Here is a 12,592-nt window from a genome sequence, read left to right on the forward strand (position 1 = left end):
TATATATATATATATATATATATATGTATGTATATATATATGTATATATATATATATATATATATATATATATATATGTATGTATATATATATGTATATATATATATATATATATATATATATATGTATGTATATATATATGTATGTATATATATATACACACATATATATATATATATATATATATATATGTATATATATATATATATATATATATGTGTATATATATATATATATATGTGTATATATATATATATATATATATATGTGTGTATATATATATGTATATGTATAGTGTGTTTAGTATATATATGTATATACTAAACCAACTACAGTAGTGTTGCTCAAGAAACTTGTGTACATGAACACTTCATTATCTCATTTGAAATTTCTATTAAGCAATACTGTGAAAGAACAGCAGACTTGCTTTTACATCTTGTTGCCTGCTTAGTTGGATTGGTCGATACTGCTAACCCAAAAAAGTGAGTTTGGGTTAGCATGGCTTTTTTTCTTTCTTTTTAAAACCCCACCTCATTTTTGATAGGACTCCTCTTTGCCCACAATCTAATGCTCGCTATATGAGAGTTGTACAAAAACTTAAGCAAGTAAGGGTCCTGCGTTTGGTAATCAAATAAACGTTTCTGACTAGTTGGCTGCCCACACTGCAGATAGAAACTGTCAGTAAAAGTTTTGCTTTACCTTTGACAGATGGAGAGGAATGCATCTCCAGTTTTCTTCTAACTGGAATTAAACATAAAATTAGATAAGTAAATCACCTTTTGCTGTTGTCTGTAATAATTAGTAAAACCAGAATAGTTGGAAATGGGAACATTTCTGCTTTTTTGTCCAAAATGTCCTTTTTTAGTGGCACATTGCCTCAGCAGAGAAACACATTTTCCATAATCACTCACATCTTGCTGGTCCAGAAAGCAACCATTCCACTGAACCTGTAGCGCTTTTCAGCTGTGATTAGTTGTAATAAAAAAAGATAGATCATCCATTGTTCAATTAAAACGTTTGTATATGGGGCCAGCATCAGCCATTGGCTCCGTACAGCCATCACTCGACCAGAACACTAATAGGCCTGAACTTCTCAGTCGATGAAAAGAAACGGTGGAAGGAAAGTTTGTTTCCATAAAAAGCTGCTGATGTTTAAAATCAACCGCAAACATTTGCTGGTCTTTTCCCCTTTAAGATGTAGAAATGGACTTTCTGTGTCATCTTTCCACATAATTAAGGTCTTAAAAAGTGCAATGCAAAGGTCTTGGCAGAGGCGTGAGCTTTATGTGGAGACGGTGCCAGTTGCTGAATTTTTAGGTAGAGGGAGGGGACGCCTGGAAATCCTTCCGTGGGACAAGAAGACTGTATTAACTCTGACTTTGTTTTTTTTAACAGTACATCCATTGCGTGGAATAAAAATGCTTCATTTGTTCTTTGGAGCACTGGTGTACCAATACCAGTTACCACAGTTTTAATAGTGCACAAGTGAGGGCTTGACAGGTGATGAAGTAGATTTCACTCCCCGCTGTAAATGTGGAGCTGCTGACACATACGTGCAACGCCGTTTGTGTGTGTAAACAGAGTTGTTATTGTGATTCTAGTCGATGGTTGTAGCATGTTGAGGTTACATTGCTTCAGAAGTTTAAATGTAAGTTTAAAATCTGCTGTATTTTTTCAATGATCACTTGAGAGGGTTGGTTGTTTATTTTTTGATTGACTAAACAACAAGCTGACAGCAAAAACAATCAACATTTGGAGAAGAAAACATTCCCCACACAGCCGTTCTGGCTCTAGCCAGAAGCTTTACTTCTTAAAGTCGGCTCTTGTGGTCACCTGTAGAGTGGAAGCGCTTCTGCGTCCCAGATCAAAGACTGTTATTCCTGTGAATCGCTTACCGTTACATCAGATGGGAAATCTCCAGATGATTCACAGAAATGAGTGACTTTGAGAAACTGACTTTGTGATGAGCCTCTCTGTTGTGTTCTGTTACCTCACCCACTCACTCCCTTTACATCAAATGTGAAATTAAAGCGAATCAGAAAGGGATCGCAGAGATAAAAAAGCAGAGGAGAAGGTTCTGTAAAGCGAGCTAAGTTCCATTAAGTGACCATCCATTTCCAGTACATGTGTGTGTGTGTGTGATGGCTCAGTGGGTTCTTACTTCACTTTTGCTCTCTAACCCGAGGCTTTGCAAAAACGTGTGCATGTCATTACAGAGCCCTGCAAGTGGAAACTGTGTGCTTTGATATTCCTTCTTGCAGGCACACCAAGTCTCTGTACCCTTTGCACAAAACTTTTCCATTGTGGCATGTTGTCTTCATTTGCTGGACTGAACAATCAGTCAGTCTTCAAATTATTTGCTTAAGCTGCTCTAGCAGAGTAACGGTCTCTATGCCAGGGTCAGGGAACTTTTTTCAATGTGTCATAGAGGGCTACCATAATTACCCATTTTCCATTCCAACAGTAGACATGTTTATCATACTAAATGTCCATCTGCCTTTTTCACTTCTGTTTTTCATTATGGAAATCTTTTCAGTATGCCTCTTTTGACATTTACTTTTAGAAACAGAGAGGTAAAATAACTCCATTATGTGGATGTTAACCCTGGGTTGTAGCATGTCAAGGAAAGTCTTTTTATTCTACACATTTATACTCTGTGACTTCTTTCAGGGATTGCTGGGTTATTTGTTATTTGCCTTTTTTTATTCTGGTTATTGATGCCAGTCACACATGATGCTCGGCTGGACATAAGACTGGAACTAGCCTTTCCTGTGGAGACCTTTTTTTCCCCTTTTGTGCTAAAAGAAATGTATTTTCTAGGCTAAATGTGCTCTCCTGCTGCCACCACTGCTTCTGAACTAACATTTTGAATCTTGCAATGAAGAATAAATAATTAATAAGTGTTCTTTTTGCAGGATAATTATTTCAGATAAAGACGAATGGAAGAAGTTTAGGGGGTTTTTTTTGTTTGTTTTTTTTTGTCTTTTTTTTTTTTTTTTTTTCTTTCAAAAGGATTCAAACCTTTTGGTTCACAGTGGATGGTGCAATCCGAAGCTTTGTACTACTTGTCGTAGTAGTATTTGTATTAGTCGGCTGACTGCAGATGTATATTTTGATTAGGGAGCCCCCCTCCCAGTCATCTGCAGAGGATCTCCCTCCGGCTGAGACATTTAGAGCCACAGTTACTACGGCAGGCAGCGCTGAATCACTGGTTTTCTGTTGCATCGTCATGAACAATACCAGTAAACCCGAGAAAACGCTATCAGCATATGAAACTAGTCAGAAGCTGTGCTCAACTCAAACCTCTCTTTCACTTCTGGATTATTGATGTGTGGCACTCCAGATTAAATTGCAGCAGAGAACGCATATTGATCGCCAGCAAAATCATTTTGAAGTTTTACGCAGAAACAAGAAGATTGAAAGGATTGCTCTTCGCCTTCATTTACTGAAGCGATTTGTTTAAAGGTTTTACTTCACATGTTTTGTCTTCGCCTCAGTAAATGCTCACATTTACTGAGAGAGAAGAAATAAAGAGCCGGAGGAGCCGCCACCATCTTTCCATTTTGTGTCTTGTTTTGCGACGGAAATGGAAATCGACTTCCTTTCTAATGGCCCCAAATCAGATTATCCAAATTTACATTTTGCACATCTGCAATTGCGAGAGTGAAGCTAAATGAGAATATATTTCTGACGAATCATGTGGGGAGTCCTCTCCCTTCGCCTCTTTTATGAGAAAACTGAGTGAATCAAATTTAGATGAATTACTCTGAAGTTGCGCTTGATCGAGTCAAAAGTTTTCACTTTGTTTCATGCTAATTGGCTTCAGTTTGTCTCCTCTTGAGTTATTAATCGGTCCATAGGTTAATGTTTGCCTCTGCAACAATCTAATCAGTACAGCGGAAAGTGATATGTTTTTGCAGCCGCCCACTTGATGTCGGTCTATTGCACTTCACACAATGTCACTCATACTTCTGTGGTATTGGAGCAGAAAGAGTCCTGTGAATAAGTACAGCAATACAGTTTATACTCGAGTTTTGCAGGAGGCATCTGTCAGGCCTGTTCACACCACTCTGCGATGGTCCCTCAAATGAATCTAACACACCGCTCACATTTCCGCTTTCTTTTACACAATATTGCTTTATTTTACCTCATGTAATTTGTTTAATGTGGATGAAATGTGTCAGGGGAGATGCTGACATAAAGAAGTGCATCTCTTTGCAACTACGTGTTATCAATAACAGCGGCTCTGCCGCTTCTTTAACAGCTGTAAGATGCTGCCCAGCTGCAAGGCTTGTCTCTCAAAAGGTCACAGCCTTTAAAAGGAGATCTGCCGTCCTCCATCACAGTTTTATTTCACACGTGGAATTGTGTGACAAAACGGACAAACTGGCCCACTTGTCATGCGTTACGCCTCACTGTTACACTGCATATGCAAAAGGTAAATGTTTGCTTTGATAGTCACACGGTAGTCTCATAAGTGCGTGGTGGTTCTGTGAGTGTGACAGTGTGTGTGTGTGTGTGAGAACATGGTTGACATGGGAAAGGAAGAGCCTCCCACGCTAACAGGATGATGTGAGTGATGGTGGCCAGACACAAAAGCAAGCAGCAGAAAACACAAATAATATACACCAGTGCAGTAAATCTGAATCTGCTGGTCTGAAAACAAAGTCTAACTAAGTTCTAGGAATTATGTCTCATTTGAAAAACCGACTCGGGGTGAAGTTTAGTTCGATTTGCTTGTGATCAAATTGTGCAGCTCTAACTGCGAGGATCGTGTTTTAATGAAGTCTTCAAGATACTGAAGCTTTTATTTGGCATCATCTTGTTGTCTTAGATGTGACTGTGACATGTTTCTTTCTCTTGAAACACACCCGGCTGGGTTTATTTGCTCATCGATGACTGACTCACCCCTTGCCAACTCTTTTTGTTTTTTTGATTTTTTTTAAACTGAATTACAGTAAAACATTTATTATGTCCTGGGGAATGTCTGACTTTATAGCTCAGTTGCACAAGTGGCCTGAGAGCACAGCAGAGAGGGGTAGAGCTTCATGCACAGACTGGTCTACTTGTAAATTTCTTAGCACCAAACTGGGCCAGAGGTCTCTGATGCAACCCTCCCAAACCAGTTCGCCCTGCCTGATTTGTGCAATTTCCGCATATGTCTGACCTTTCGTTGTCACATTTATTACTCTTGGGGAAACCACATGAAGAAGTCAAAGGACTGCCCTTACATGTTACAGTGGAAATGAGACATTTTCCATACATTTCTGTCAAATGAATGCCTTCTGTGTGTCCCTGTCCTGATGTCTTTCTCACCACGCTGACTTACTTGACGGCTGCAGTTTTTACGAGCTCCCTGCTGTTTCTTGTGGTCCCACTGTAAGTAGTGAATGGAGGCAGCAGATGTAAAACAATCACGCATGCTGGCTGAAAAACAAGCTGCTGCACAGAGAAAGACTTGACTGTTATTTATTTAAAATCAAGCTCTAGCTGAGTTGGCACACCTCGCTGTGCTTGAGTGCCTCTCTGGGATCAACCGTGTTTTTAACAATGGATCAGTTTTACACAACACCCCTCCCTCGTTCCCTTTTTTTTCCTGCTTACAAACCCCATGAAGGAGCCTGAGGAAATACACTGAACTACCATTAAAGCTCTAATGAAGTAATGGACAACCGTGCTGCTTGGCCAGCTGCTCAGGCGTGTGTTTAACACCATCAACGTGTTGCCCAAACTGTGAGCATTTCCTAGACTCAAAAGGTGAGAGGTGACACAGTCAGCGAGTGGAATAGTTTCTCTCATTTGTTATGTCAGGAGTGATTACATCTCACATCAGAGCAGGGCCTTTGCGACCTTTGAGTTTGCCGCTCTGTTTTAGTTTTTCCACCTTTGTGCTTTTGGAAGGGGGAGTTTGACACTTTAATACGCTGAGAAACTCAGCATGAAACTACACTGCCCTCTGCTGGACAGAAATGCATGTCGTCTGAGGTTGCAAGGAAGGTAGAAAAGAAAAAGAAAAATGCTTTTTTCCCCCCCAAACAATTAAATATTTTGCACCAAATCCATAGAATGATGATTAAGAAACAAAACTGTGTTCATGTTTTCACTGCTGAGATCTTTACATGTTGCTTTAAAACCTTAGTTTGGCCCAAATGATGACTTAATTGACCTTTATTGATAGTTCTGACTCCTGAAGCACGTCTGATGGTGATTGTGATTATAAATTTTATTCATTCTGCAAATCATAAAGGCCTGGAAAGTCATAACAATCAGGAAATAAAAAAAGTGAATAAAATCTGCTCTGATCTGTTTGAAGCTTGCTTGGACGGTATTAACCATACTTTGAGCATTTTGTTTCTTTGTTTCTATCTAACTATGCATACATTTATTTTGTATTGAGAATACACCACTAGACACTCTGTACACATATAAATCACGTATAACCGACTACGTTAAATATTCTCATCTTGATTCTCATCATGACTTTTATTTGTCCTGTGAAAACATTTCGGAGATTGTTCCTAATGAAAGATGCTAATTTCCCTGTCCGATCACTTGAAGCGGATTTGAGACCTTTAACCGACATTTTGATGTGCGCGCTGACTAAACCGACTTTCTCCAACAATACTGACATAATAACATATCCAACGCAGACTGTGCTACTTTGTCTACAGACTATGACATCATCAGCCCAAATGCTTTACAAGTGTGTTGTTAGATGGATTAAAGTTGATTCTTTGTCTGTTTTTGTTTCCACAGTAAATGAGATCATCGGCAGAGACATGTCCCAGTCCCCCAGAACTCACGGTCCTCCATCAGCTCACACCCAGTCATAGCTCAGTTTGCGCACCATCCGTCCAGCTTCACAACGTGGACTCCAGACCTGGTCCTGGTGGAAGAGGAGGGCCGAAGAGACCAGACTGAAACTAGATGTGAAAGACCTCTGGCTGTTTCCTCGATTTAATTTAAAATGATCCACCATCCCTCGTTTGGAGACGTTGATGAAAAACTGAAACGCGCGCGTCGCCGCCTGGAGTCAGAGCCGAGCTCTCAGCTGTTTTCAGTCGTCTGCAAGTTCTCAGGCCCATCTGACCCAACGAGGCACCCGCTGTCTTCCTGACCAATCGGCTTCCACCTCTGTGAGCTTGGAGCGTTTTGTAGTGGAGGCAACACAACAGGGGGGTTGTTGTCCTCGCCCTCTCACCAGCGTGACTTGACTTTGATAAAAAAAACATGTAGCACACAGCTCTCAGGCAACATGGTTAAAGCTCCCAGATGCTAGAAAACCTTCTCCACAGAAGTGGGGCGAGGTGTCATTAACGAATACAAACCTGCGTGAACAATCAGACGACCCATGTTAGAGGGAACGTAAGAGATCTTTCAGAGGACTCTCAGCATCTACAGCTTCCTGGCTAAAGGAGTAAAAGTAATAAAAACAATGTCCTCATGATTTTACCCCCGAGATAAAACCGCGGGTCTGGACTACATGGACCGCTTCTGTGTTGCTGGTCAAGGATATGCAAAACGCAACATTCCACAACTTTTAGTAACCTTGCAGCTGTGTAGATATCTGTACATTCATCCCCAGTTTTTGCCTCTTCTTTCAGCCCCTTCTGTCTCGCCACCCTCAGTGAGTTGAACAAATGCCTTATTAACGTCTCGTAGCTCTGAATGATCGCAAAAGCTTTTTTTTTTGTTTGTTTGTTCTCTTTTGTCTTTCAAAAAAAAAAATAGATGTGCAAGTGCTGTTAAGGGATGCGTTTGACAGTTCATAAACATGGTCGTTATTTCTGTGTTACAGAGAAGTGTTTTCATTGGTCCGCTGAGACAGAGCGCTCTGCCTCTGAAATTTCTATTCATGCATCAACTCTCCAAGTATCCCAGGGGCTTCTGCGTGCCTTCTATTTCCTGCGTCTCAAATGGCATGACAACCAAGGCAACATTACGTGGGAAATAATCAGACAAAAGTTGTGAAAGTATTGTACACATAATGATGTCTGTATATTGCATTGATGTATTGTGTCCTCATCTGTAATGAACAAGGTAAAATCTCCGTCCAGAGAGCAACATCTGGATGTAATGGGGTCTTCCACATCTCCCCGCTTGCAACAATCAACGTTTTCTGTCCACCGTCGACGACTTCTTAATTGTTTCCAGAATCGCTTCTGTACACATGATGACGTGTTCTTTTTTTTTTTTTTCCTGCTCTGACAGATAAGTAGTGCCTGTATGGTAGCAATAACGTGATCAGAGATGACGTAGATCTGAGCAGATAGATACAGATGCTGGTTTTTTTATTGGCTGTTTTTTGCCTTAAGATTGACAATAATGCTCCTGCATGTTAAAGTTGAGGAGTGTTGCTTCGAGTGATTTGAAGTCAGTTTCCTGGTGAAAATGATTCTGCTATGCATTAAAACTTTGCTTAATGCCTTGAAATAGAAAAAGAAAAGAAAAAAACAAAAAAAACAAAACCCACGATGCCTATAGAAGTAGACTGTAGACTTGTAGGTGCTTGATTGATTCGGTTAGTGTCCTGGAGGGAAGACACAGTGGAAGCATCTTATTAAGCTCAGTTATAAGTGTGTGTGTGTGTGTGTGTTAGTGTGTGTGTGTGAGAGAGAGAGAGAATGTGTGTGAGGATGGGTTGTACCAAATATCCTGTACAGAAGTCAGGAATTCTGAGAGTCCTGTTTTCAATAACAGAAGGACACAGATGTATTTCGGCTATGCAAACTGTAACAGCAGCAAATGTGACACATAATGTAAAATATGAGATCATAAACTACTTGTAAAGTTGCTGATGGGCTGAACAGAAGAAAGAAAAACGGAGAAAGTGTCATATGGTGAGAATATCATGTCACTTTGTGAATATTAGGATGCCTTAACTCTTGTTTGAAAACCAGTTTGTGTGTTTGTCTGTATGCAGTTCTGGGTTTATTCGAATTTTTTTTCTCCCCACGATGAAAGACGTATGTCAGCAACAGTTATTATTGTTTGTTTAAGGGGGGGCACATAAAAGGTGAGGTGGGAGAATATAAATGGAGTTTTGCATAAAAGTTGGTTTTACAGCTTAAGAGACTTGAGTCAAGAGAGAAACAACAAAATGAAACAAAACCAGCAATGACAGTAAATTCTGGCTACCGTCCTGTTCTGCCACAACCAAAGACCGAACAATATGTTCCCATTTTACATGAGAGTAAAGCTACAGAGACTGTACGACTATTTTTGATACTTTGAAATGGATGTCATTCCTAAAAGGCTGAAGACATGTATGGGTGTCTGTCTCATACATATATACATATATACATATATATATATATATATATACATATATACATATATATATATATATATATACATATATACATATATATATATATATATATACATATATACATATATATATATATATATATATACATATATATATATATATATATATATATATATATATATATATATATATATATATATATATATATATATATATATATATATATATATATATATATAAACATGTTGTGTAAATTAAAAGGGAAATACAGGTTTAGCTGATGTTTACCAAGCCTTGTATTGTCATTTCTTGTATATTTTGTATGTTAACATTTTTGTAATTTTTAAGACTGCAGTGCTTTTTGAAATTATTCAAAGGGAATAATACGTAGCATCCATCGTAGGCTCTAATGTAGTGTATGTCAATAAAAGAGAAAACTCATTCCTGGCTTTGTCACTGTTTCTTCATCTTAACAAGACAAAACCTCTTATTTTCCAGTCCTAACTTTTTTTTTTTTTACTTTATGCAACACCTTCTCAGACTGCATATTGTACACGTACGCAGTGAATGCCCCCTGCAGATGGACTCTGTGCCGTCATAGTATGGCCAGGGTCAGTTTAGACTTGAACCAAGAATTCATTATGTCTGCATAGATTTTGTCACATTCATAGATTGATGATTTATTCTTAGTAAATGTTTTAGGAAGCTGGGAGTTTTTTTTTTTTAGGATTTTATAACACTGGAAAGAAGCTTCCACTGCGACACAGTATCCTGTCCTGTTTTACAGAGAAACATGAAAGTCATCATAAGATATAGTTCACTTCATTTAAATATGGTACAAAATTTCTGGAACTGTTAAAATGTACAATATAACTATGTTTCACCATTGAAACAGTTGAACACACTTAATTGCTATGTCCTAAGAAGTCATAAGTATATTTTTCACCAATAATTATGGCTTCATGGCCTTTACTATGTAGTTAGTGAAGAGAAAAGGGAGTCAGAGAGAGGGGGTCAAACATGCAGCTAAAAAGCTGTAGCCTCTACACAAACTGGTTGTTCAACAGGTGAACTCTGTCATTATTTCATTAAAAAGGACCCATCAACAGAACCATGACGTGTGTTTCTGGCAGATCATAAATTCATATAAATACATGCGGGTCAAATATGAGCCAAAACGGCCTCATTGTCCAAAACTTTGTAGCACCTATACAAAAATAAATTCTTTTCTTTCATTCCTATGTTGTTATTTTTAGGTCACTTCAGGAAAATTAATCAATATTCATGCCACAAGAATGACATTTAGGGTCTTTTTACAGCTGTCAAATGTCAAAATAGTAATATAAAAGTTAATATTTAGTACATTTCTAAAGAAATGAAATATAAACCTTGTGAATAGGAACCAGCCCAGACACAACCCTGCCTATTCCACAGTCGTACCTGGGTTATGCTTGGTCCTGTGTAGGACCCCGGACAGGGTAATGCAGTTTTAAAAATAAAGTTCTAAATGATTACTCGAGTTAAGGTCTGGAAATTTTTTTTTAATTTTTTTTAGAAAGAGCTCACCTATACATTGCTATGATTCACAATAAACTATTCACTTATATAAATGTGTTGAACATGCCAAGGACTTATAGCACTTTTTCATTCAAATATAATTTTCTCTCTTCAGACAAAGAATGTGTGGAAATGTTTTGCTTTGCGCCCTCCAGTGGTAGTAAATACTATCTCTACACAGGCCTCCAGACAATACATCTGTGATATGCTCATGAAACATAAACATAAAGCTCTTAGCTCCAAGGACTCAGGTCAGCTAGTCCAGACTAAACATGGAGAAGCAACATTTAGCGGTTATGATAAAAACAAGTGGAGCAAACTGCCAGGGGAGATCAAACTTTCAACAAATGTAGACACTTACGTTCAGATTGAGGACTTTTTGTCATGCATGAAATCTGCACAGTATCTTATCTGGACCACTGCTTGCTTTGCTTCCATGTACTTAATCGTCTTACATGATTTTTGCACTTTTTATTTCTGTTCTTTCATGCATTTTGAATACTTCTACATACCGCTGTAATTCTTCTGTAAAGACATAAATATGACTTGCTTACAACTCACTGCAGACAGCAATAAACCTCAAGTATCTTTTGAACATCTGCAATAAAAAGTGTCTGACATGACCACAGTTGTGTTGGTTTTGAGGTAATCTGACAGGACAAACCGATTAAAACCTGAACTAGACAGTTATGAGGGAGGGTGTCATCCACTGCATCATAACTCTTTGGATTTCAATTTCAACTTATTCATTAAACACATTTTCTAAATAAGAAATCAAACAAATATTCATGAACATTTTTATTGTTTACAGCCTATACACAGATCTAAATTCATGCAAGTCTCACACTCGCAAAAGAAACATCTCCTCTGCCACCAGAGGCTGACTTTGCCACCTCCGGGCAAGTTTGGCACTCTGGGTAATGTCGGCACAGTAAAGATGGAAAAACGAAGACGACTGTCAGCGGGACTCCCACCTGAAGAACTAATGCAGCTCGATACATTTCTCTGGCTGTAAGCAGGAGTTAAAGCACGCTGCAGACTGACAGGTAAAGTCTGGAAAAAAAAAACAACAAAAAAACAAACAAACAAACAACCATTGATGTTAATCATAAAAATAATTTTAAGGAAAAGCTGTCTATTATTTCATGACAAAATTTTAGAAAGAAATGGCATTAATAAAATAGAATTAATTGGTCTCCACTGCTAAAGATGCACAGTTCATCTCGGAGGGAAGCAAAAGGAAATCAGTAGTGCTTAGAAAATGCCTAAATGGGCCGACATGCTGAGTGTAAACAGCATAAATTGTTTTTACAAAACTAAATTTAAGTCAGAGTTGTTGGTACACTCGCACAGCTGTGGTGTAGAAAGTAGTCCCTGAATCTCAAAGCGACTCAAAATGAACTCATGACAGTAAAATTGCTGATTCAGTAGTCTAAGGTAGTCTTTATGGCTCTTTTCTTCTCAATCACACAACTAAACAGCTGGAGGACATCAAATAATAAACCTGGAAAAAAAAACAAAAAAAACACACACACACACACACACACACACACACACACACACACACACACACACACACACACACACACACACACACACACACACACACACACACACACACACACACACACACACACACACACACACACACACACACACACACACACACACACACACACACACACACACACACACACACACACACACACACACACATTTATAAACACAAACGTCAAAGTGGTTTAAGAGTGAATCTTCAGAAAT

At 38.5% G+C, this 12,592-nt stretch overlaps 1 protein-coding gene across 1 annotated transcript in view; it reads left to right on the forward strand.

Moving 5' to 3' along the window:
• The window catches only part of nfatc3a (nuclear factor of activated T cells 3a), a 70,671-nt gene extending 61,413 nt beyond the window's left edge, over window positions 1-9,258 (forward strand). Inside the window, exon 10 of the mRNA XM_079241319.1 lies at window positions 6,757-9,258. Within this exon, the coding sequence (XP_079097445.1) occupies window positions 6,757-6,833 (77 nt within the window). The 3' untranslated portion in view covers window positions 6,834-9,258. The remainder of the gene's footprint in view (window positions 1-6,756) is intronic.
• Window positions 9,259-12,592: the final 3,334 nt, after the last annotated feature.

The sequence above is a fragment of the Telmatherina bonti genome (assembly GCF_933228915.1).
Source record: "Telmatherina bonti genome assembly, chromosome: 1".
Lineage (NCBI taxonomy): Eukaryota > Metazoa > Chordata > Actinopteri > Atheriniformes > Telmatherinidae > Telmatherina > Telmatherina bonti.